At 39.7% G+C, this 26,588-nt stretch overlaps 1 protein-coding gene across 3 annotated transcripts in view; it reads right to left on the minus strand.

Annotated features, from left to right (window-relative positions):
- Positions 1-83: 83 nt before the first annotated feature.
- The window catches only part of znf385c (zinc finger protein 385C), a 187,811-nt gene continuing 161,306 nt past the window's right edge, over positions 84-26,588 (minus strand). For 2 of the 3 annotated variants that reach the window (XM_074696948.1, XM_074696951.1), the window contains 6 exons: positions 21,272-21,503; positions 12,845-13,231; positions 12,570-12,757; positions 10,664-10,762; positions 10,031-10,120; positions 85-5,912 (listed from right to left, as the gene is read on the minus strand). In XM_074696948.1, the coding sequence (XP_074553049.1) occupies positions 5,682-5,912; positions 10,031-10,120; positions 10,664-10,762; positions 12,570-12,757; positions 12,845-13,231; positions 21,272-21,503 (1,227 nt within the window). In that variant the 3' untranslated portion in view covers positions 85-5,681. Of the gene's footprint in view, positions 5,913-10,030; positions 10,121-10,663; positions 10,763-12,569; positions 12,758-12,844; positions 13,232-21,271; positions 21,504-26,588 lie in introns of all 3 variants that reach the window. The other variant, XM_074696949.1, reaches the window with a different exon arrangement.

Genomic DNA, 26,588 nt, shown 5'->3' on the forward strand with positions numbered 1-26,588 from the left:
TTCTTTATTTTAATGATATTTTTTTAGGCGCCACAGCAGATGAGTCAAAGAGCTGCAGGTTGCAGACCCGTTTAGAGCGTCTTTGTAAATGTGAGCGTTCATGTTGTCGCTGTTTATTCATGAGCAATCATCTGCCTGAGCTCCTTTTTTTCTTCTCCACACACCCACACACATATTGTTACTGCAAAAATGTCAATCTGAATCAAAGCGGTGCCTTCAGGGATGTTACTGTTCTTCGTTTCCACTCATCATGCAGGAGAAACACACACACAAACATCATTACAGTTGTTTTTTAGAAGTTCTAAAAGCTTTATTTTCCAAAATCCACCACTTTGACTCTCTATGGTACAGCACTGTAAGTTTTATTTAGTCACTCCATCCATGCGTACAGTGTTTCCTGCTCTCCCGAGCTGTGGAGGGATACCCTGAATGGATGGTCATGTTAGCTTTTGCTCAACCTGTCACCCCTGAGAAGGCCTGGCTAAATGTGACGTTAGGATATTGTCTTAAAAAAGGCCTTGTATTATATTATTAATCAACAAGGAGAGAAAAAAAAGCTTTTAAATATTTTCTCTTGTACTTAAAAAAACATGTTTAGTAAAACCACGTAAATAAAGGAAGAAAAGAAAGCGTTTGTCCTCTTCACGTCCGCTGCACAGCGCCTACGGTAATCTACCCTCTGCTATGATCTTTATGATACAGATAACAACTCTGATAAAATCTCTATAGTTACTCTATGGTTTCTACGTATAATTTGCCTTCTCTAGATTCTTTATTTGAACAAAGTTTCTCCTCTTCAGGTCAGAGTTCCCACTGAGCGACAGAAACAAACACACAGTGAAGATTAAAGGCTGGCTGGTTCACTGAGTAGTGTGACTGGGGGAGGGGTCACATCGATATGGCGAGGGGACCCGGTGGCTTCGATTACCCAGAAACACTTGGGGGTCCTTAAAACAGAAATCTATGATGATGCACGAGCACTGGATGTCAATGACAGGGTTTGTACGACAGATGGCACTGCTGCATCACAGACGACTCTACATATTGCACAATGAGGGGATGAGAAGACTGGCTCGTCTCTGTTATTTAAGAGAACATGATTTGGTATGAAAGGAGGATGATGTGTAACGCTTCAAGTCCTTAGGAGACCTTGCCAAGAGTCCTTTTTGGCAGAAGGAGGACTGCGTGTCAGTCGATATCCTGTGTGGGAGGGAGGAGGAGGGGGAGACAGCTCACAGCATGAACAGCGAAATGACAGTCGATGTTGCACTTGTGTGACACTCGTCCCAAACACTTGTTTCTGACATAACAATGTTTTTGCTCAGTGGAAGTCGTACAAAAGTTTTCTTTCTTTCCTGCTCCGCTTGAGAGTGAAAGAGCAATGTCACGCGGCGCTGAAGCACCCGGTCTGAGAGCAGCTATGAATGGAAACAGTCCCAACACGCCGAGCCCGACCGTGAGCAACGAGGGACATTTCCAACGACCTCCTGCTGACTGTTCAGAGTGGCCCTTGGCTGTGTTGAAGTACATCGTACATTGTTACAGGTGTGTACAGTATAGAATAGATAAAGCCAACGACACACTGGAAACACAGTATAAATAAAACATATTGAATGTATTGCTTTAAATGTCAGACTTGTCTTAAAGTGATCTTTTTCACCTGATTGTTTTTGTTTTCTCAAAGCTCACTGAAATCGACATGGGTTCGTAAAAAAAGAAACACAGCTACAGCGAAAAAAGGTGAACACTAACACAATTTCTCATTGCTTTTGTAAGTAAATCAGTTTTAAGGTGCTTTTAATGTGGTTGCCATGGCACTGTGCTTTGTTCCCTCCCACGCTGTGCGCAGACGCTGCAACAGGATGTCAATCAAGCACCAGCAGAGCAGCCTCCCCACCCACTGTCACCCAAACTTTTCACTGTGAAATCCCATCAAGACTCCAAGTCATCCACTGTGGGTTTATTGAATGTGTGTGTGTGTGTGTGTGTGTGAAAGGGAGGTTCCCTCGTGCTGAGTTTACGCCGCGGAAAATCAAGGGCAGCAGCGAGGTGACGACAGCGGGGTTGAAGGAGCGAGGGGAAGAAAAAGAGCAGTCATGTGGAGGAGAAAAGAAAAGAAAAGATGGCGATTTTGCAATGTAAGCCATCCAGAGCTGCAAACATGTTTTCATGCCGCCAGCTTGGCAGGAACATAACGTTCAAGCTGCATTGCACAAATGACTGCACTGAAGCAAATAATGGAGAGGAAAAAAAAAACCCGGTCATTCCAGAGAGAAGACAGATCTGCAAATTGAAACACAGTCGAGTTGACAAGCTGACCTTTTCTGGACCTTAATGAGCGCTAAATCCTGAGGATACAGGAGCGGGAAAATAATCTGACTGTGCTGTGACTCAGAAATGAAGAGAGAAGGAAAAGTTTCAATTATATAAGTCAAGGGCGCGGGAAAACAGGGGTTTGAGAGGATTTTGAGACTGTATGAAGGACGACATGACAGCTCCCCAAAAGTGAAGACGAAATACTTTCATATTGAAACATTTCATATCGATAAACGTCCAATATAAAGGAAGGGTCTGCAAGATTCTCCTAAAATTCAGAATGTCAACGTTAACCAACACATTATACATGTGTGTTAGTGTCTGTGTCTGTTTCAAACCCCCTCCTCAGCCTGGATGTTTATCTTTTGGCTGTTTCAGGATGTTTCTGGGCAGAGAGTAAGTGTGGTTACCTCGGCTAACATTTTTCTAAGACATTAATAAATTATATTTAATCAATATTTCTTGAAGTTTCAAGGTAGCGTTTGCAGGATTTTCCTAACAAAAAGAATGTCAACTTTTACCAACGCACATTATACATGCGTGTCAGTGTCTGTGTCTGCACCAAACCCCCTCCTCAGCCTGGATGTTGATGTTCTGGTTGTTTCAGGATGTTTCTGGGCAGAGAGTAAGTGCGGTTACCTGGACTAACATTTTTCCAAAAACATTAAATGTTTATTTATAATATTTGACAAATTTATTCGACCAATACTCTCTAATTTCAAGGTAGAGTCTGTAAGTTTTTCCTCAAAATCACAATGTCAACTTTTACCGACCTACATTATACGTGTGTGTCAGTGTCTGTGATTGCCTCAAACCCCCTCCTCAGCCTGGATGTTGATGTTTTGGTTGTTTCAGGACATTTCTGGGCAGAGAGTATGTGTGGTTATATTTATTTAAAACATTTAACAATTAAATATAATATTTGACATATAAATTTTGACCAATATTTTTCTAGATTTCAAAGTAGAGTCTGCAAGATTTTCCTAAAAAACAGAATGCCAACGTTAACTGACACACATTATACATGCGTGTCAGTGTCTGTGTCTGCCTCAAACCCCCTCCTCAGCCTGGATGTTGATGTTTTGGTTGTTACAGGACATTTCTGGGCAGAGAGTTAGCGTTGTTACCTCGGCTAACATTTATTTAAAACATTTAACAATTATATATAATATTTGACAAATAAATTTGACTAATATTTCTCTAAATTCCAAGGTAGAGTCTGCAAGATTTTCCTAAAATCAGAATGTCATCGTTTACTGACGTACATTACACTGCAAAAAACTGAAATCTTATCAAGTGTTTTTGTCTCTTTTTAAGTAAAAATTGTCTTATTATACTCGACACAAGCCACTTTCATCTTATCAATCCAGAAAAATGTCTTGTTCCAAGTTATCAGAGTACAAAAATGAGGTTTGAATCACTTGTAACCAATAAAAAAATCTGCCAATGGAACAAGAAAAAATTACTTGAAAGTTTCCTTGAGACTAGAATAATGTCTTAATACGAGCAACTTTTCTCTTGATCCATTGGCAGATTTTTTTTAACTGGTTATGAACAATTCAGACCTCAATTTTGTCTTTAAATAACTTTAAACAAGACATTTTTCTGGATTTGTCATGTGAATTTGGCTCATATTGAGTCTAAAAAGGAATTTTCTACTGAAAATAAGACAAAAACACTTGATAAGATTTCAGTTTTTGCAGTGTATGCATGCGTGTCAGCATCTGTGTCTGCTTCAAACCCCCTCCTCAGCCTGGATGTTGATGTTTTGGTTGTTTCAAAATGTTTCTGGGCAGCAAGTCAGCATGGTTACCTTGGCTAACATTTATTTATAATATTTGACTAATTTATTCGACCAATATTTCTCTTAATTTCAAGGTAGAGTCTGCGAGATTTTCCTAAAATCAGAATGTCAACATTTACCAACGCACATAATACATGTATGTCAGCGTCTGCGTCTGCCTCAAACCCCCTCCTCAGCCTGGATGTTGATGTTTTGGTTGTTTCTGGATGTTTCTGGGCAGAGAGAAAGCGTGGTTACCTTGGCTAACATTTATTTAAAACATTTAACATTTATTTATAATATTTGCCAAATTTATTCGACCAATATTTCTCTTAATTTCAAGGTAGAGTCTGCAAGATTTTCCCAATAAACAGAATGCCAACGTACCGACACACATTATACATATGTCAGCGTCTGTGTCTGCCTCAAACCCCCTCCTCAGCCTGGATGTTGATGTTTTGGTTGTTTCAGGACATTTCTGGGAGAAAAGTAAGCGTGGTTACCTTGGCTAATCGCAGGGTGCCCAGTGCGGGAGTGACTTTGCATGTTGATTAGCAAGTGGAAGAAGCTAACCAGAGCAGCGTCAATAATTACCAAAGTGAAACGAAACACCAAACAGATAAAGCTTGGCTCCACTTTCACCCATCTGCACCAGGCAAAAAGCGGCGCAAGTTAGCTTTCTGCTAACGCGATATATGTCAGATACCTGTGATTAGCTTGTGCTAACATGCCAAGTCAGGTGCACAGCTCTGAAGTCTCTCCCATGAGGAAACGGGATGCTGTGTTTACTAACAAGTTATAAAATTCCTGCAGACCCTACCTTTAAGGCTCAAAGTGAGGTGTATTTTGGCTTTACTTTTGTACATGAGGAGGATACATGATGTGTCGTCCATCGTTTCATACAGTCAAATTATGAGGGGGAAAAAACATGATTTGTTAACATGAAAATGTGTGTGTATGTTGTTGTGGAGGTTAGTGTTTCCAGAGGTTTGATGTTTGCACTGAGATGATTTCTGTCAGGATTTGATCTTCGGCCCTTTGAGCTTGTTCAGACAGTGATAAGTGAGACTCTGAGTCCACACACAGGCGGACGCTGCAGGTTCAGCTGCTATAATGATCTAAGCTCCTCCCTCCTTCCACCTGAACCCCCAACACAATAAGTTAAAAATGTTTAAAAGAGCATCAAGTAAAGGGACCTTATTTTGTGGCAACCACACTAAACATACATCTAGACTTATCTATATTTGTTCTCTAATAAGTTACACAATAATATCCATAATCTGAACCATGTTGACCCATGAAATGGCTATAAAAGAGGCCTCTGAGCACCAGTCTCTGTCTGGAGGCCGGTCCTGCTCCTTAGGTCAAGAGAGGAGGAGCAGAAAGAAGGCATGATGGGGGATCTTGGCCTTTAGGATAAGAGGAGCTCTCTGAGGAGCGTCAGGACTTGTGCACTCATTCCGGTAAGTCAAGCGGGCTGCATAGTTTGCGTGTGGCCTGTGTCGTGTGGTCACACCTTGAGGAGGGCCTGGGGTTCGCTAAAGGGACCAGGGTAGAGCTCACACAGGAAGGGGTCAAGTCTTTAGTAAGGGGAGAAAATGATGGGTGTGTGTGTGGCCCGCAGCGGCCCCGGGGCGGGCCGGAACAGTGCAGGGCCCAGGAAAGGGGTCTGGATGAAGGTGGTGGCGCCCACTGGGTGGCGCAGGGCCAGTGGGTTAGTGGCCACCGTGCACAGAGTTGGCGGGGTGAGGGGGCTGGGCAGGAAGCCAGTTGTCAAGCTCTTGGTCAGCTGCTTCTGCAAGGCCAGTTTGGTCTGGAGAAGACAGGAAGGGGAGCGGTGAGAAGTGAGAGAAGAAAACAGTGAGGGCAGAGCAAACACGCCGCCGGCCTCAGGCCCGGCTTTGTTTGCACAAACACAGAGGAATGCATGTTCACACATTACTCCAAAACAAACACCTTCCACAACTGGTTTCCTGATCGACTGGTGCATGAACCCAGACAGATTTACAAATGCAAAGTCTTAAGATCTGACAAACTTCCCTTTTTCAGTCCTGAAAAGGTTTAAATGATGCTTCAGATTCATTCACCGCCTGTTCCATAAATAAAACAGGGCCAAGACTGTAAAGTTACACACACGACAAATCACAACGCTTCTCCACATTGAGCTCCAAAACATCACTTTTTCTGCAGATTTACAGAAACATTTGAAAAAATATATTTGTCAAATATTAAATAAAAATGCTGACTGTTTCATCTAAATATTAAATGTTATTTATATAAATATTATAAATAAATGTCCTGATTCTAAATATTTAGCTACTTTTCTTAACATAAAGTTTTAATTCTAAATATAAATCTAAAATATCTAAGTAAAAAGCTGAGACTAGTATTTTTTAAGATTTCTTAATCTTTAGGGAAGATTTCTTAATAATAAGACTAGATTTCTGAAATTTTAAGTCAAGATTTTGTTAATTTCAAGCAAATATTTTGAAATTTTTGATCAAGATTTTCTAGATTTCTAGATATTTAGTCAAGCTTTTGAAATCTTAAGAAAGGTTTCTCTCTCTCTCTCTCTCTCTCTCTCTCTCTCTCTCTCTCTCTCTCTCTATATATATATATATATATATATATATATATATATATATATATATATATTTATATATAAGGATTTCTAAATCTTAAGCAAAGATTTCTATATATTAACTCAAGATTTTCTAAAATTTTAAGCAATAATTTCTAAATAATCAGTCAAGATTTTTCTAAAAATTTAGAAAAAAAAAATGTAAATCTGAAGCAAATATTCCAAATATTCAGTCAAGATTTTCTAAATCTTAAAAAAAAAGTCATTTTATATAATTATAATTAGTCAAGATTTAAAAAAAAAAAATTAAGCAAAGATGTTTTGATACTGATTTAGGATTTCCTTAATCTTAAGCAAAGATTTCGGAATTTTAAGTCAAGATTTGTACATTTTAAGCAAAATTTTCTAATTATTAACTCAAGGTTTCTTAATTTAAATCCAATTTATTAGAAGTATTTAATCAAGATTTTTAAATATGTAGCTAAGACTTAATAATTACGTAGAATTTCTTAAACTTGAGCAAAGATTTTTAAATATTGAGAAAAGATTTCAAAAACCTTGATCAAATTTTCTGAATTTTGAGGTATGATTTCTTAATATTTTGTTTAGGCAAATTCACACTCCGGCCCGCCAGAAGCACCAAAATAAAAGTTGGAGGAAACAACCCAGCCAGGCAGGATTTCAAAATCCCACTTGGCTGGATCGCTTCCCAAGATTTAACAATCTTAGAATCTTAGAAATCTTAGCTAAATATTCTGAACAAAAACTGAATGTTTAGAAACGTAGCTAAATATTTAGAATCAGGACATTCATTTAAAACATTTATAAATAACATTCAACATTTAGATATAACATCTAATATTTAGAGAATACATTCAACATTAATATATAATACTTGACAAATATATTTCACAATTTTTTCTCTAAATCTGCAGAAAAACTGATGTTTCAGAGCTAAATGTAGAGAAATGTTATTATTTGTAGTGTGTGTAACTTTACAATCAGCGCCCCATGAAATGCATGGACATTAGCTGTGATGAGACTCACTAATGAACATAACTCACCATGCTGCAAACTTTCTAAGCAGACAATCTTTTAAAAATTTTGCGTTTTTATGACTTCTCAGCTTTTTAAGCCTCAAAGTTAAGTCGACAAAGTTCGTAGTTTGTTCTGAACACAGAAAAGCAGCTTGGCTTCACTTGGAGGCGATGATTTGAAGCTTAGCTTATATCACACACATAATTACCTCCCTCTCTGTTGCATATGGAGCATTTATTCGCTCCGCAGCTTGGAACAAACTCAAAATACAGATGAAAAGAGAATTTAAAGCAAAAGTTTCCATGAATTTTAAAAATAATCTCCTCTGTCTGATGTGGATCCAAGCAAACTTCAGCTGCTTTCCTCTGAACAAACTGTTCAAACCTGCAGTCTGATTCTCTGAGACACAGACCTCTCCAGCATGAAAACGGTTAACCAACGTGTTTCATGCAACAAAGAATCAGAGCGAAGAATCAAACATGAAGCAGGAATTAATTTGGTACATCCTGTTGATGATTCAAAACACTTTGCAGCTTTTCCTCAGAGATCAAAGCATCGACACGCTGACGTGATGTCTGACCCCAGAGCTGTGAGGAAGGAGGGGGAAGATTCACATCTTGGATCGATCTTTGAGCACAATCCTCGGCTCGACTGAAACTGAGAAAATGGGATTGTTGTATAAAACAGCAGAGACAACAAACACTCAAATTTTAGGTCAGGGTTATTTAAAGAAGCTGTGAGGACGATCTGTTTCTGACTGCCCCGGAGTCTCACGTACACTGTGGTAAAGATGTGACCTTTAACCAGGCGTGTGTTTGTTTTGGAACAAATTTTCTTTGTTTACGCCAACTTTTACTGAATACATGGACATTAGCACAATCACAGTAGCTCATGTTTGTAGCCATTATCTTGTGCTTTAGTCTTTAGTCCATGTTTCTAGCCTCAAGCTTGTGTTTAACCTTTAGCTTGTGTTTTAGCATTTAGCCTCTTTGACTCCTGGCTTAGCATTTAGCTCGTGCTCTATCTCTCTCCTGTTTTTTGGCTTGTGTACTAGCTTTTAGCTTCTGTTTTAGTCTAAAGCTCATGTGTTAGCTGTTGGTCCTTGTTTTAGTCTTTAGTCCGTGTTTTAGACTTTAGCTCGTGTTTTAGCCTTTAGCTCATGTTTTAGCCATTAGCTCGTGTTTTAGAATTTGGCTAGAATGTTTTTGTATTTTGGCTTGTGTATTAGCTTTTAGCTTCTGTTTTAGCCTTAGCTCATGTTTTAGATCAAGATTATGTGTTAGCCTTTAGCCCGTGTTTGAGCCTTTAGCTAGTGTGTTTTAGCACATAGTCGTGTTTTAGTCTGTAGCTTGTGTTTTTAAATTTAGCTTGTTTTTAGCCTTTAGCTCATGTTTTAGCCTTTAGCTTGTGTTTTATAATTTAGCCTGTGTGTTTGTATTTTGGCTTGTGTTTTAGCTTTTAGCTTCTGTTTTAGCTTTGAGCTTCTGTTTTTTGCCATTGGCTCATGTTTTAGCCTTTAGCTTATGTGTTAGCCTTTAATCCGTGTTTTAGCCTTTAGCTAGTGTGTTTTAGCATTCAGCCCGTGTTTTAGCCCTTTGCATTTGTTCTAACATTTAGCTTGTGTTTAGCATTTAGCCTGTTTGACATTAGCTCCTGTCTTAGCCTTTAGCCTGTGATTAAGCCTTCAGCTCGTGCTCTGTCTCTCTCCTGATTATCTTTCTTCTGCTCTTCTGTCCTTTTTCTGTCTGGCAGTTAGGCTCCAGTGTCCACCATCACTACAAAATTAATCACAGAAATCGTCTTCAGCAGAGAAAAACACGGATCTCTCTTCTCTCTGCTAAACTTCATCAGACGTCATGGTGTTTTCACAGAGACTTAGACTAAATCCAGTTCTGGACGACCCGAACTGGAAGCCATGAAGTAGCATTCTGAAATAACCCATATTGGTGCTGATAATGTCATTTTAAAGTGTGGATTAGGATCAGGCAGATATCTAGAAGGGAGACTTTTTTAAGATCACTCAGAAACTCCTCACAGGGACTTTAAAGAGCTTGATGATCAGTTTGTACATCACAGTTTTTAAAAACAGGCTCCGAATCAAAGTCTCCAGTTTTCTCCTCAGTTTTAGAAATGTCTCCTTCCACATCACAGCTCTGAAGCCATCACCTCGAACAAAGAAACAAACAGATAAACAAAGAAACAAACAAACAGGGATTCTTTATCTCCTGAGCTCAGTCCCCTGCCCGTGGCCAGGCCTAAAGTTCAGCCATCTCTAAAATCCAACCCCGGACTCGGCCTCTCCTGCCACTGACCTGCGAGGAGAGGGAGGTGAGATTGTACTGGCTGAAAGCTTTCTTCATGGCAGACGCAGCCACGCCTGCATAGCCACTCCATCTCACGTTCTGTAGGATGGAGGAGGAGGAGGAAGAGGAGGAGGAGGAGGAGTGTGGGGAGAAGGGAGACATGGGGAGGTGTGTATATGACAGGAGGGGAGAAGTGATTAATCTGGAGTGCTGATTCAGGCTGCTGTTGTCAGAGCTGGTTGGGGGGTGGGGGTGGGGTGGGGTGGCTGGGGGGTGGAGGAGGGTGAGACTTTTTTAGACCTGTCTCAGGGGAAGGGGACTCACTGAGTACAACAGTGTGCTTAACCTCTATGACAGTCCAGGAACACAAGAGCAAGACATGGAGGCCCCTGAGAGACTTATAACTACACATCTGTGTTTGTGTGTGTGTGTGTGTGTGTGTGTGTGTGTGTGTTAACTGTAACACTGCCGTATTTAAGCTGCATCACTCTACAAACTCGACTGGATTTATTCCAACATGTGTACGACAGGTCTGAGCATATTTGCAGTGAGGGAAAGGCAATCCCGCCTTGTTTGTCCTCCCTAAGTGTGTATGGATGCTCGCAGTGTTTGCTTTGTCTGAGTCCTCGCGCTGAGACTTACCGCTAAGCTGGAGCTGGGCTGGCTCTTGCTGTGGGGGGTAAATTTGGGTTTGGGTGGCTTTCCGGCCAGCCTATCCTTGTGCCGTCTGCTGTTCATGTGCTGCAGAGAGCAGAAGAAACACGGTTAGCGAGCTAACAAGCATCTGTTCCAGCACAGAGGAGCGGCTTCAAATGTTATCTGCTGAATAAATAACGGCTACACATCCAGGATGACTGAAGTGCACAGAGTTACATCACATTACTGTCTCTGTCTCCTCCTGCTGCTGCCCTAACTGGCTTACGTCTTCCTGGGGAAGGAGACGCTCATATAAGACGGGTGGAGGCTAAAGCGGCCTGGGTGCTCGTACATCTTGGTGTATCTGCATCATTTCAACATTTACTCCAGTGTATGAGAAGCCTCCAAGACAATCCCTTCACGCTGATGTAGCGTTTACTGAACATCAAAGGGAGGAGACACAACTTCCTCAACCTGGTTTGACGCCAGGGTACCCAAAAAATTACATATGAGAGGAAGAATGACGTGTCCACTCACTGAGGAGCTCTGAAGTTAGTCAGAGCATCAGTGACATCATCTGTAGGGAGAAATGCACAAACAGCTTCAATGCTCTACTTTAATTTTTTTGTAAATTCTACAGTAGCTGGTAGGTGTCAACTTGTTTGCAAAAGCAAAAACACAAACGCAAAAGCTGCAACACAACAGAAGTTGAGAGGACAGTTTTCCTAACAGACACAGAAAAGTCGTTAAAGAAAGTTAATGTTTGTTTTTTTTGTTACTTATAATAGCTTTTGCATTCTTGTGGTAGCTTTTGGGTTTTGCTGTAGATTTTGCATTCATGTTGTAGATTTTGCTTTTTTTGTATCTTTTGCATTTTGCTGTAGCTTTTGCATTCATGTTTAAGTTTTTGCATTCATGTTTTGCTTTTGCATTCATGTGGTAGCTATTGCATTCTTTAAGTATCTTTTGCATTTAGCTGTAGCTTTTGCATTTTGCTTTAGTTTTTGAAATCATGTTGTAGCTATTGCATTGATGGTGTAGCTTTTGCATTTTGTTGCATTTATGGTCTTGCTTTTGCAATTGTGTGTTGCTTTGCAGTTTTTTGTAGCTTTTGCATTCTATTGTAGCTTTCGCATTCAAAATGTAGCTTTTGCAAAAGTGTTGTAGCTTTTTCCATTTTGCTGTAGATTTTGTATTTTGCTGTAGTATTTGCATTCATGTTTTGCTTTTGCATTTGTGTTGTGGCTTTTGCATTTAACTTGTAGCTTTTGCAATCATGTTGTAGATTTTGCATTTTTTTGTAGCTTTTGCATTTTGCTGTAGTTTTTACATTCATGTTCCAGCTTTTGCATTTTGCTGTAGCTTTTTGCATTTTGGTTTAGTTTTTGCATTCATGTTGTAGCATTTGCATTTCTGTAGTAGATTTTGCATTTGTGGTCTTGCTTTTGCAATGGTGTGTAGCTTTTGCAATTTGTTGTAGCTTTTGCATTCATGTTGTAGCCTTTGCATTTTGTTTTAGTTTTTGCATTCGTGCTGTAGCTCTTGCAGTCATGCTTTAGTTTTTCGCAGTTTGTTGTAGCTTCTACTTTTTTTGTTGTAGCTTTTGCATTGATGTTACAGCTTCTGCATTTTTTCGATGGAGTTTTTGCAAATGTGTTGTAGCTTTTACATTTGTAATGTTGATGTGCATTTTTTGTTGTAACTTTTGCTTTCATGTTTTGGCTTTTGCAAACAGTCAGACACCAACTGGCCACCGTAGAATGTAGCTGATCAGAAGTTAAAAGTGTTGCAGAGCATCACTCCACATCACGTCTGCACTGACTCTGAGATTGGATCATGAAGGCCGACAAACAAACAAACAAACAAACAAACAAACATGTTCTCTGGATGTTTGTGTTACTGAGATCCTTACCTGGCTCAACTGGGTCTCTGAGTTCACAAAGATTTCACACACTTCACACTGAAAGCTCTTGCTGGGAACCCCGACGCTGCCTTTGCTGCCGAGCCTCTTGCTCTTGCAGCCAGCTCGAGCTGCCACCACCTTCCCCCTGCGCCGCGGCTGAACGCTGTGACCCTCCAGCATCAGTTTGTGCTTCGTACCTGGGCAGACACAGAGGAGGACTCAAAATCAGCAACAAATGTTTGATTCTTCATCATTTTTCATTGAGCTGACGCGTGTCCTCGTACCGCTGTTGTGTGCTTCGAGCTGGGAGACGGAGTTGACGGTGACCTTGCAGACAGGACAGTGAAGGTGGGCTTTGCTCTTCTTGGGGTCCTTGTCGTCATCCGAGCGCGACTCCCCGTTTGTGCTGGATGAGTCTGCGTTGTTGCTGGACTCACCGGTCTGGCCTGTAGTCTCTAAAGCCTCTGAGGCCTCCGCTGCCTCTGGAGCTTCGGGGGAGCTGGTGTCTGAGGCGGTCTCTGAGAGCTGAGAGGAAGGTGAGATCTGAGGGGGGGACATGCTGACCAGATCAGCAGAGGAGACTTCGGAGACGGGCGTCAACATGACCGAGCTCCTGGGACTCTTCTCCAGCTTCATGTCCAGGTTGGCTGGTTCCAGATCAGACTGAAGACCTGGGAAATAAACAAGAGGAATCAGAAAAACCAGCTTCATTTGGTCCAGAAAAAACAAACTGAGGTCATGAGACTGATGCAGTTTTAGATTTTCCTTTGAAACAGGGAATTTTTCTAACAGACCTGTGAAAAAAAACATTCAACTTTCTGCAGAAATTCTCTTTTATTTTTATTTTTTCTTATTTGGAGACGGGTGTCTTTGAACATGCTAATATTCAGCTAGCTCAAAACAGAGGTCAAGGCTGTTTGTTTCTCCGCTCTGTGGGCGCTAACTGAGGTTTTGATGTTGAAATCATTTAGAGAGAAGGTGAAATCACATCAATACTCCAGCAGCAGTGTTTTGTACCAGAAGCAGACGGTTCAGAGCTGAGGATGACTGATACCTTACATTTCATCGCAGACTTTGCAAATCTTAAGGTTTGAGGTTAAATTCCTCCTCTCATTTGAATATTTTATGTGACTTTGATGCACAGTAATAAAAATATTATGAATTTTTTTCATATAACCCCCTTAAGCATGTTAAATTGAAGGCTTTGTGATTTTTTTTCCTGTTTTGTGTTTTTATTCTTAAATTTTAACATTTCTTTTTTAATATTTAATTAATTCAGTCCACTCCAGTGGATGACGTGTGCCTGCATAACCAAACACTATGAACCTAATTCAAAAATGATGAGACCTTGTTTTTTTGGTAATTTCACAAGTTATTATTTCTTTTTGCGCTTTAGAAAACATCTGGACATATTTTTACACATTTTGACTTTGGAAATTTTATCGCTGATCAGCTTTTTAACCCTCTAATGTATGTCTGTAAATTGCATATTCAAAATAAGCTAGCATGTTGCCAAAGCTAATGTTCAAACAAAAGGATAAAAAACACGTTAAAAAGCAAACAGTTTATGAGCAAAAAGAGTAATAACGTCTAGTAAAAATCAATCCAACAATAATAAAATAACAACAAAAAATAAACTAAAAATAATCTGTATTTTTATGGTGGTAGAAGGTTTTTACGTGGTCTGTAACTTTTTTAACAAATCAAATCCCCCCCCCAAAAAAAAAAAAAAAAAAAAATTAATAAAAACAAAGCAAAACAAAAAAAAACTCTTTTAACAAATAAAATATCAAAAATAATTAATTTAAAAATAAAAAAAATAAAACATTTTTTTAACATATCAAATATAAAAAAACAAATAAAAAAATCAAAACAACAAAAAAAAAAACACTTTTACGTATCAAATATTTAAAAAAATAAATAAAAACAAAACAAAACAAAAAACACTTTTACAAATAATGTATCAGAAATAATTAATTTAAAAATTAAAAAGAATTAAAAAACATTTTTAACAAATCAAATCTTCAAAAAAAGTTAATTCGAAAAACAAAAATAAAAACAAAACAAAAAAATTCTTAATAAATCAAATATTAAAAAAAAATCAATTACAAAAATAAATAAAAAACAACAACATTTTTTTATGCCTTAAAAAATAATAAAAACACTTTAGGAATAAATCTGGACACAGTCTGATCTGCAGATCCACCATAGACACCACTGCATTTAGGAGAAAATGACTTTAATTAGCTCTGCAGTCACTGTGATGCACCTGGGGATTAATCTGAGCCTGAGTTTGTTCATAACAGGAAAACATTTATTTTCAAACAAGTTTCCAAGCAGCAGTGAAGATTTTCAAAGTCTGTTTGACAAAAAATCTTAAAATTGTCATAATTTTCTTTCCTGGTGTTGATTAGAAACTCAGAGAAAAGAAGAACAAATTACTTTTCAATCACTTAAGACTGATTACTGATTAAAGCCACACAGTGGGACTTCTGGAAAATACAACAAGCCTTAAATTAAAAAACTCGAGGCTTTAAATTAGTTAAACTTCCTGAGAACAAATTCAACTCAATAAATCTCCACATGAATGTTTGTCTTTTAAAATGACGTTAACTGATCTCGTCTTTGGGTCATTTTTGAATAAATTCTCAGCTTTTCTTGAATTCCAGATCATTGAGTAGAAATGGTTTCACCGTTAAATGTCACCAGCCTCCTCCCTCCTTCCCTCCTTCCTTCCCTCCTTCCTTCCCTCCTTCCCTCCTTCTATTCAAATATCAAGTGAACACGGAGTCTCGGTCAATATAAACAAACCAATCGACTCCCGGCCCGGCCGATAAGTCACCAGAGTTCCATTACACGTCTCCCCTTCACCCGCCGCCCTCCCTGGAGAGTCGCACACTTCACCCTGAGCACTGCACGCTACGCTCGCTGAATATCTCCATTTCATTTAGTGAACACACACACACACACACCAACACACACTATTAACCCTCCACAATGCAACAGTGCCCCATTGATTTTTCCCTTTAACGTCTCAGGGTAAATTCATCATTGGAGATAACGGTCTTCCTCTTTCATTCCCCGCCAAAGTAAAAGGACCTATATAACACCGAGATTAGACAGTCCCCTCGCTGTAATGAGACTGACCCCTGAGGGATTTCAGCTCCCCTGTCGGGGCCCCGGGGGGGTACATGATCCGGTGCGTCTATGAGAGACGGGGCCACCTGAGAAGCCTCTGGAGGGGACAGATACTGATCAATGGATTAAGACGGCACCTCTGAGAGGAAGACGCAGAGGCCGGGGAAATCAAAGCCCTTAAAATCCAAAGAATTAGATCATGAGAGATCTTACCGTGTAAAGAATCATTTCAGATATCCCTCAGGGGGTTAAATTATCTCCTTTTCCCACTACATCAAACAGGAAATCGAACCTGTGAATTCTAGGCTCTTATTTTGAAATGTTGGGCCAAGAAATCAAGAAGAAGTGCCAAGAAATGTCTCAAAAACTGTTTATAGACTGTAAAAAATGAAATCTTATCAAGTGTTTTTGTCTTATTTTCAGTAGAAAATGTTCCCAATAACAATGGATGGAAGGACCAGGTCCATGTCGTCACTTCTTAGCTCACACCTGAGAACCAGCACATCATCTTCACCTCCTTCTCCTCACCTTGTGGGGAAACATCAGGCCTAGCACCAGTTAGCATTGACATGCTACGGGCTGCTAACAGCTGATTTCACATGTAAACAATGCAGCCATGGTTACATGTAGTATCTCCAGACAAACACAGGAGTAAAAGTAGTAAAAATATCACTGATGACAAAACCAGTTTGGTGTCCACGACCAACAAATGAGCCATACAAGGCAATGATCCACTCCAAATGCAAAAATGATGAAAACGAGACAAAAACTTTCAAGAAACAGACAAAGAAGACAGTGAGCAACATTCACCTGACCAGTCCAGAATTTTTTTTGTGTTTCAAGTTATTTAAAGACAAAAATGAGGTCTGAATTGCTTTACGAAGTAGAAGGATTTTTTTTTTTTACACCAAATTTCTCGTGTTCCATTGGCAGATTTTCGAACTTATTTTTTACTTAAAATAAGACAAAAACGCTTGATAAGATTTTAGTTTTTAAAATATGTGTGTACGTGGTTTATAAAGCTTCTGCAGTCAGCCCCTAGTGGACACTTAAGGAACTGCAGCTTAACATTGAGGCTGCTGATTGATAAAAACAAATGCACAGAGTAAAGAGGATGTTTTCTGTAAAAAACAGGAGTCTAATTCTAAATTTAGTTGCTGATTTTTTTAGTACATTGATTTTTTTTTTGTGTTCCAAACAATTCAAACCTCACTTTTGTCTTTAAATAACTTGAAACAAGACATTTTTCTGGACTGACCGGTTGAATGTGGCTCATAATATCTCTAACAAGACAATTTTTGCTTAAAATAAGTCAAAGACACTTCATAAGATTTCAGTTTTTGCAGTGTATCAACAAATAAAGATTGAAAAAACAACATTCATGTTAAGAAAATTACTCAGTTATGATTTAATGCTGGATTTTAACAGATTTCATATCAGATTCTTGTAAATTAATTCTATAAGAAACTGTGGTGTAAGGTTGGCAATTAATGCAATTTTTAAAGACTACTACCATCTATGGCTTTATTGATTTTGTACTGGTGAAAAATATATGAAACAGCCCTTTTTTGGAGCTGAATTTGATAAATAATCATGCGTCACTGATTAAAATTTCAATCACAGCCAGTGTCCTCCCTTTCCTTCAAACCAGCTTTTCTGTCTGCTGCTCAGTCGTCCCATTTTCTCCCCATTTCATCTCCGTGATGAAACTGTCCGGCAAACTGTCCGAGCAAAGGCCGGCGTATCAGCAGCGCGGTGCCAGCCAGCAGGGTCTCTGCGGGGGAAAACTACACCGCAGCAAATTATAGATATTTGGATCAATGCTGGGCTGGCAATCATCAGTTTTCTGTAACATGAAAAGAGTTTAATCCACATTTTAATGGCCCAATTAAATGTGACAGGCTTTAAGAGCGTAAACACATCAGAGGAGATCTCAATCCAGCAGATTGATTGGCCGTAAACTCAGAGTAAATGAACACAGGCCTCATTATGCACACGCTGACACACACACACACAGGCTCTGGGTGTAGCAGGCGAGCGCCGCTCCAAAGGCGGCTTCAGAACCCAAACACCTTCCCCGGGGAGAAGTCCTTGCTTTAAATCATCATTACAGAGTGACAGGCAGAGTCCCCGCGTCCAGGGCTTCAACAACAGAGTCAATCAAAGCGCGGCGTGATTGATGCTTGTCACTTCTGATGCAGGCCCTCTGTCTCTAACACCAGCCCGCAGCTTTCTCACACACTGCCTCCTCCTTTGGTCTGTGACAGGGTTTATAAGCATCGATTACGCCTCTGTGTGATGGAAAATGTTACCTCTGCTCTTCCCCCTGTCCTGCCTGCTCGCTGAAATGTTGATATACGGAGAAAGTTACATCGATTTTCTTTAATACGCTGCAGGAAGTAAAGTTTGCATTGAGGAGGCATGATGGAGGAGGATGAAGGATGTTTGGACTTTTTAATATAACACTAAAAAAGCTGTAATATACTTTATATGTTTCCAAAGGGCTGGCTCGAACAGGTTTGGAATCTCTGTAATATCGTTAAAATTTCTTTTTATTGTTTTATTTTCACTTTTTTTTATCAGTTTTACCACTAACAAAAACAACAGAAAGCCATGAGCTTGTCACAAAGTGGGCTGATGGGTTTATGCAAGGTGCAGAGAGGACTACAAGAGGGGGTTACTGGATAAGGTGGGAGATATTTGCCTGTTTCTTAAATTTCTTTTTAACACCTGTGACTAATTATCTCATCTTGAGTATTTGAGAAAACGTGCACTTCAGCCTCACACTGAGCTCGCTGTTTGAATAGCAGCGACCTCCTGCGTCGACGCGAGCGTCAGCAGCTAAAGAGGCCGACCTTGTTGGTTCAGAGTCTGTTTATTCAGAGCCAGACAGGGTGCTTAGAGGAAGAGCCGACAGATGTGTTATTGGTTCCTGATGGAGAGACAATGTGGACATTACCCCCAGACAGCGCCCGCCCTCCCACCGCCCACCCCCCTTCGGCGGCGGCCCTCGGCGTGGCACACATAACTCATTTCGGGGAGTGTTCATTTGGAGAGCTGTTCCATTACAGGTTGGCATTGTGGTGCATGCCAGGACTGGCTCGCACTGCTGCATTTCAATTTCACATTAGGCCAATCACACAATTGGGCTTATTAAAGAGTGTTCCTGCTCACAAAACTGCTCTGGAATAGTAAAATTATTCAGAGCATAAAAACCAGCCATGACTTATCTACTTTCCCTCTTCAATGACCCCCTCCCTCCCTCCTCCTCCTCCTCCCTCTGTCTGTCCCTTTCATTCATTTCATCTTATCTTGCATTTTCACCCATCATCTCCTCCGTTCGTGTCTCGGCTGCTTCCCTCTCCCCGTGTTGCCTTTTGCTGCGGCGGAATATTAAAATGAGATTTGATGAGAGCGTTATCAGGCTCCCGGTCTTTTGTCCACTTTTCTCCTCTCTGAAGGAGACTTTTAGAGCTCTGGGTGAAAAAGTGTGTGTGTGTGTGTGAGCATGAGCATGTCTAAATGGGAAGGTGAAAGTAAAATCTGTCTCTCGGTGCCTTCATATCTCTCCTCTGATATTCCATCGAGCATCAAAATGATTTTTTTGAGATTCAGCTCAGATAGAGATCTGCTGCCAAAGCGGGGGAAGCAGAAGAGGAGAACAGAGGGAGGGAAAAGTGCTCCTCCACTCCTCCACTCCTCCGCTCCCATCACCCCGGATGGATAAATGAAAAGTGTGGACCCAGACGAGTGCAACATGAGACGGTAATGGGCTCGCTCTGCAGTCAGGATGCCATCAGAGCGATTCACGCTCTCTGAGCTAAAGCTGCTGTGTGGAAGAGTCAACACTCATTCCCTGCTGAATGAAAGCCAATGCACTCCTTTTTTTTCTTTCTTAAAAGTTAAAATGTCTATTTTTAAACCAGCAAAATGAAAACATTTGAACTTGCTGAGCGAACACATCTTTGATTTCTTTGCAGCTTTATTTTCCATTTGACAGCCTCTCAAATGGAATCTCTCACCACTATTTTGCTTCGTCTCAGCGGTGAGAACTTCTTTTCATGGTGCACAAACACACCGGCTCTGCTCCTTCAGCTACCTCCTGCATCTAACAGAGACAGATAGGAGGGAGCAGGAAGGAGTAGAGGAGAGCCAAGCAGTGGAAATTAAGAGGCAAGGAGGGTAGAAACCACCCCAGAGAGGCTGCGATCGATGTAAGCTGGCTTCTTTCTCTTAACAACATTTCTTCTTTCAATCCCTCAGCTTCAGAGCCGTAATCCACTACAAGGTGTGAAGACAGAGGCCAGATTTCTGGGGATGTTGAGGGTTAATGCTGCTCAGTTTGGATGAGATAGTGATCGGAAAGGAAAGGAGGGAAATGCATACAATACATGTCTGCAACCTTTGCTTTTAAAGAAACCGTTTACTACGGCTCACCTGGATTAAAGCCTTTCCAAAGTCATTAAATCAACTTTTTTTTTTTTTACAAAAAAGACAATAAAGTGTACGAATTTTTTTACATATGATTTAAATCTAGAGGATAATTATCTATACTATTTTAATATTTTTTTAATTTATAAAATTGTACATGTGATGTCTAAGATTTTTATTTTTAATAAATTTGAAAGTTAAAAAAAAAATATCAAAATTTGAATTTTGCAAATTCAAAAAAGTTGCAAAAAAATGTAAAAAATTGAAAAAAAAAAAAAAATCTAAGAAAATGAAATCTCAGACAAAACTGAAGTTTCCAAAAGTTGCAAAAGTTTTCAAAGTTAGGACAAAATGAAATCTTGAAAAAGTTGCAAAATTTTCAAAAATTGGCAAAAAACCCCCAAAATTTAAAAAAACTTGAAAAATGTTTCAAGTTGCATAAAAATTCAAAAAGGTAAAACTATAAATTTCGAAAAAGATGCAAAAAAAAATCAAAAAGTAAAAAAATGAATTTTTAAAAAGTAACAAAAAATGCAAAAAGTAAAAAAAATGAATTTTTAACAAGTTGCAAAAGTTAGCAAAAATTAGCAAAAATGAAAAAAAAATTTTTAAAAAAAGTTGAACTATATTTCAAAATTTGCAAGTTTCCAAAAAACTGAAGTTTCAAAAAATTGTTAAAAAAAATAAAAACATAAAAAAATGAATTTTTCAAAAAGTTGCAAAAAAATGTAAAAAGTAAAAAAAAAATAGCCAAAATTATTTTTTCTAAAAATCAAAAAGTTTCTAAAAATGTTTAAAAATTTCCCAATATTTTTTGAAATTTCAAAACTTTGCAAACAATTCTAAAAAACTGAATTTCTGTTTGTTTTTTTGTCTTGCCACATATCAAGCGTGTATACACATACAATTTGAGGTTAGCCACAGGTGCATGGAAAGTTGGTGGGCTGTTGATGTTGTAGGAGGTGAAGTAGAGCGGTGGCAGGCTTTATTGACAGATGGGATGAAGATTTTGTTCAACTAAATGTTAACGCAGGATTTCAGCCAACATTGTTAATCATACCTTCTGTAAGAAAAATCAAAATTCTTAAATTTAATAATATTTTTTAAAGCTCCAAGGAGCACATGAAGATGTGTTTGAGTACCTGCTCCATCCGTTAAGTTTGTTTCCATCAGTGCAGGAAGTGTTGCTTCAGATGTCGACGTCTTGCTCCGCTCTCGTTCCCGGTCTCGGTCTCTGTCTCTGTCCCGGTCCCGGTCCCTCTCCCTCCCCGTGGACGAGGCCTCCCCGGCTCGTCGCTGCCTGTTCTTCTGGGCCTCCATGGCTTTGAGTTTGCGGGCGTGTTTGTGACCTTTGTAGTGCGCCTCTGCTTGGTTCTGCAGGAAAATCAGAGGAAACCAGGTTTGAGTCGGATGAGCAGACAGAGTGTTTGGATTTCATGTTTTATCTGCTGCAGAGCCCACGCACTCTAAATGTTAAAATTCATGCCTGAATATTCGTCTCGCAGGCAGAGAGCCTGTTTCCACCTGATAACGGCGATGGCACGTTGGGAGGCCAGAGGTATAATTGCATGTGTTATATGCAACAAGAGAGAGGATCCCATCTCCACAACTACTCTATTAACGTGCACGCTGAGAGTCAGCCTCTGCAAGTCCTGGACTCGTGACAGTCGTACTAATGCTGCACGGCGCTCACAAGCACTCTGACACAAACCAGACCAAAAACACACTCTGTCAGCAAACCTAACAGACACACTCACACTGATTCCTCTCTTAGATCATGATTTACCGTCACACTCCTCTCATACCTTCTCATTCTCATGCCCTCGTTCAACCAGAGACAAAGCTGGGGCTGTCAGAGCAGACGAACACACAGCAGACGAATCAATACAGAGATCACTCGGTAAACGCTGGAACAACCTGCTGAACTAAACCAGAAACCAAAGAGAGACTCGCTAACGTGGACTTTAAATACCCTCGATTAAGGATGAAGGGATTAACGAAGAGGAAGCCTTCTCCTTCTGATGGCTGTGTTTTGACATGTGGGAGCCGAGTAAGACTCTCATCTGGTTTCACTTCCTCAGGAGGTAAGTGATGCAAATCCTCAGACACCAAACACGTTAAACAGAGGCCGGACTCCGCTTTGAAGTCCTGAAGTTTAAGAATCCTCAGTTCGACTCAACTTTATTTATAAAGCACTTTAAAAACAAGCACAGCTGAAACAAAGTCTGGTGTATAAATGATGGTGCAGGCATAAATAAGTAAATCAATAAAACAACAGTGCAGGAGCTGAAATAATTGCTTCATTGTTCTTAAAGGTGAAAAACCAAAGAATAAAAAAGACTTTTGAGACTTTTCTAAGAACGGACACTGAGGGGGCGCTTGTTCCACAGTTCGGAGCGGCTAACCCCTCTGAGCTTTCATTTTGCCCTATAAACTGTAAAAAACAAATGGACGTCATCTTGCTTGGTCAAAAAAATCCATCTCCCCAGTCATTCCAGATGGGCTGTGGTCAAAATTTAAAAAATGTATACACCTTATAGAAATGTTTCTAATGTCCAATTGTTTTGGTGATTTGAAGATATCATTTGGTTGCTTTGTTTTCAAGTCCTCTTTTTTTCTGAAAAGTTTCGTTTTCATCAGTTATTAGAGGTTAAAAACGAGACTTTACGTCACCTTTAAGGATGATTGACAGCTGACATTCTTATGTATTTTTTGGGGGATTGCAAAATATGTCAGGAGGTAGAGTCAAGAAGTGATTAGACTCTTGAAAGAAAAAAAACTAACAATTATTAGTACTTAGGCTGTGCAGATTCTGGCTGCCAATGGCTGCGCCTGTGACGGTATATTTTGGCTTCAAAACCGTACAATGGTAAATGACAAAGCCACGCTGTCCACTCTATATACAGTCTATGTTCTGATCTCCGTACCTTGGGATCATGGGGGTCGTAGGAGTTTAGAGAGGTACAATGGGACCAGACCATTTCAGAATCAGAATCAGAATCAGAACCAGAACACTTTATTGATCCTCAAGGGGAAATTTCATTTCAGTTACATCTCTTCCAAGACATTTAAGAAAACAAACAGAGACATGGGGAAAAACAGAAATGGGAAGAAGCTAGGAGCTGCCAGCAAAGGTTAAAAAACAAATTAAAGAACCTTAAAAAGTACTCAAAGGCCATGTCCACACATAGCCGAGGATTTTCAAAAAACAAATATCCCCCTCGTTTGTTTTTAGCGGGCAAATCTGCTGATAAGTGCAGCTTGAAGCTTGCCAAACTCAAACTTGTCAGTGTTTTCCAGAAGAAAGCCCGTGCCAGCCAATCAGAATGAGCCCCCGTCATTCAGCTGTGACGTTTGAGAACCAAAAACTCTGTTTCCCAGCGTCTACATGAAACCATGAAACCAGAGTTTTCCATAATCTTCACTTAGGCAGTAGTTTTCAGAAAACATCGTTTTTTGTAACGTAAAGCTGTGGTTTCATGTGGGCGACAGGTGTAAGTGTATAAAAGTATATGTGATTTCCCAGATATAGGGCTACATGATGTGGACATGGTCTTAATGCACAGGCAGCCAGTGGAGGGAGGTCAGGCAAAAAAAGGACACCTTATCAAGTGTTTTTGTCTTATTCTTGGGAAAAACTGTCTTTTTCTTCTTGATTTGAGCCACAGTCAACTGGTTAGTCCAGAAAAATGTTTTATTTCAAGTTATTTAGAGACAAAAATGAGGTCTGAATGGCTGTAACAGGTAAAAATAAATCTGCCATTGGAACAAGAAAAGTTTGATCATAAGTTTAGTCTTAATACAAAAAACTTTTTCTTGTTCCATTGGCAGATTTTTTTTTCTTGTTAGAGCAATTCAGACCTCATTTTGTCTTTAAATAACTTGAAATAAGAGATTTTTCTGGACTGGTCAGGCGAATGTGGCTCATGTTAAGTATAATACGACAATATTTCACCAAAAATAAGACAAAAACACGTTAAAATTTCAGATTTCAGTTTTCTTTTCAAGTGTTTTTGTCTTATTTTTGTTTAAAGAAATGTCTTTTTATTCTTGATATGAGCCACATTCACCTGACCTGCCCAGAAAAATGTCATTTCAAGTTATTTAAAGACAAAAATGAGGTCTGAATTGCTTGAAACAGGTAAAAAAATATCAAGCATGTACTTGTTACAGCAATTCAGACCTCATTTTTGTCTTTAAATAACTTAAAATAAGACATTTTTCTGGACTAATCAGATGAAGCTGGCTCATATTAAGTATAATGAGACAATTTTTACTGAAAATAAGACAAAAACACTTGATAAGATTTCAGTTTTTTGCGATGCACTGACTGGAGACGTGTGTGAGAGGACTGATTATGAATAAACGCAGCGACTTGCAAACACCAAATGCAAATCACCAGAAAAACACGGAGAGTTGTGATTAACTTAGAATCTGCAGTAAATTAAGTCCCAGCACACACACACACACACACACACACACACACACACACAGTCACACACACACCACCAGTCTCATGTGTTAGCTGTGTGTAAACACCAGCACTCTGGGGATGAAGCTAAACATGCACGCTTCACATTAGCCCGCCTAATGGTGTGATGTAGAGCGGCCTATAAATAACACGTCTGTCAGAGCACCTGCTAAAACAACTCCAATACTTCAGCGCATCGTGTGACTGATCTGCTGTGAGAGGCTTCAGAGATTAGCACGATGTGACAAATCCAGCCAGCGCCTTCCCCGCCACTCGTCCGTCCGTCCAGCTGAGTCCCAGAGGAGGCCGAGGAACAAGGTGTGAAATGAGCTTTAGTTTTCACATCAGCAGCGCAGCCAACAGGATGTAACACACTTCCTAAAAGGTGCGTCGGCTGCCCGGCGATTACGCAAAGCTACCGCCAAAAGAAAACACTGGACTAGATCTGGATGGTGGACATATGTGAAGTGGGTGTGGAGCGGCTCCCAGAATACTCTCCACGTATAATAACTTTCTGGTTTCCAAAAATAACAGAGGCATCAGAATAAAGTAGGTCTGCCGCTTGGTTTGCTTAATTTAACATTTGCTGAGCCGTGGTTTGGAAATTCAGGGTTGCACGAACAATTTCCCCTCAAGTCACTAAAAATGTGGGATGATGGAAGAAAAATATTACTCTTACTAAATTTGTCAAGCTGTTGCTTTCTGTGGTGTATCTCTGCTGTGAGGATGTTAAATCTGAAAGAGGATGAAGCAGGACGAGGATTAAAAACGGTGTATTTATCATTTCCTGTCAAACTTCCTAATTATTAAAAACAATATGAATAAAAATGAGCTCCATTAACTTCAAAGATGACTTTCAAACAGCCTCAGCTCCTCTAAAGACGTCCCCTGCAGGTAATTAGAGAAAGAAATAAAACATAAATGTCACAGATCCATGCACAATGAAGCCAACGTGACGCAGATTTTAATCAGGATGTTTCCTTTTTTTGGATGGAAAAATAAAAAACAGAAGACTCTTTATGTCACAGCAGAAGAAGCTGGGAGTCACAATTTGGAGTTTTTCTCTTGCTCCAATAGTTGAAGAGTTACGGTAACGAGAAGAGCTAGAATCAATCATTCCCTGTGATTGACACATCATTGCAAGTGGATTCCTACACACTATCGTAAAACTACTGATATTTTTTCCTTTTTAAGGAGCAGTTTTTATTTCCTCCTTGGCACAAACGCTTGAGGAGTTACGGTAAATTAAAGAGCACTTGAGAAGAAGAGGAAAATCCACAATGTTGAATAAAAAGTGTTTTTCTTTCCTCCGATTTGTGTCCAGTGAGAAAACTGTGTAAAAACATAACAGCGTTTTCTTTACTCAGAGAATATTTTGAAGTGTACTTTAGGAAGTGAAAAGATAAACAGTGGGCCGACCAAACCAAAAAAACAATTCTTCTCCTTATGCTCTGAAATAAGCTCGTATGTTAACCGAAATATGACTTTACAACGACTCTCAGATCAGGTAATGCAACCAATGAGCACATCCTTTACCCTCTTATAGACAAACACACAGCGTGTGTGTGTGTGTGCCTGGATGTGATCCATCTAGAAACCTTTGAATTGAGTGGACAAACCAAGGGACAACATCTGGTTTAGGGAAATGAAGCCAATGAGGAAGTGCTGGCTGCTGAAAGACCAGAAACCATGTACACACTGAGCTAAAAAAAAAAGACTTTAACAGCATCAAAAACATATTTACAGCTTCGGTCTTAAATGCTCATTTTCTCGACTGCTCATATTCCCAACTTGGTGATTTAGAGGATACAAGGATCACAAGTTTGTCCAATCAGACAGCCCAGCTCACATGACTAATAGCTGGCAGAAAGGAAGCTCAAAGCCTGCGACATATCCAGTATGGCTCTGTCTGATGATCGGCTTCATGACTCTGCATCAGGAACAGACGGGTGACATCATGGGGACTACGTCCATTTACCATAAAGTCT

This window comes from Halichoeres trimaculatus, unplaced genomic scaffold, assembly GCF_033239565.1.
Source record: "Halichoeres trimaculatus isolate MK-OKI-2021-1 unplaced genomic scaffold, fHalTri1.1 fHalTri1_scaffold_20, whole genome shotgun sequence".
Taxonomy (NCBI): Eukaryota; Metazoa; Chordata; class Actinopteri; order Labriformes; family Labridae; genus Halichoeres; species Halichoeres trimaculatus.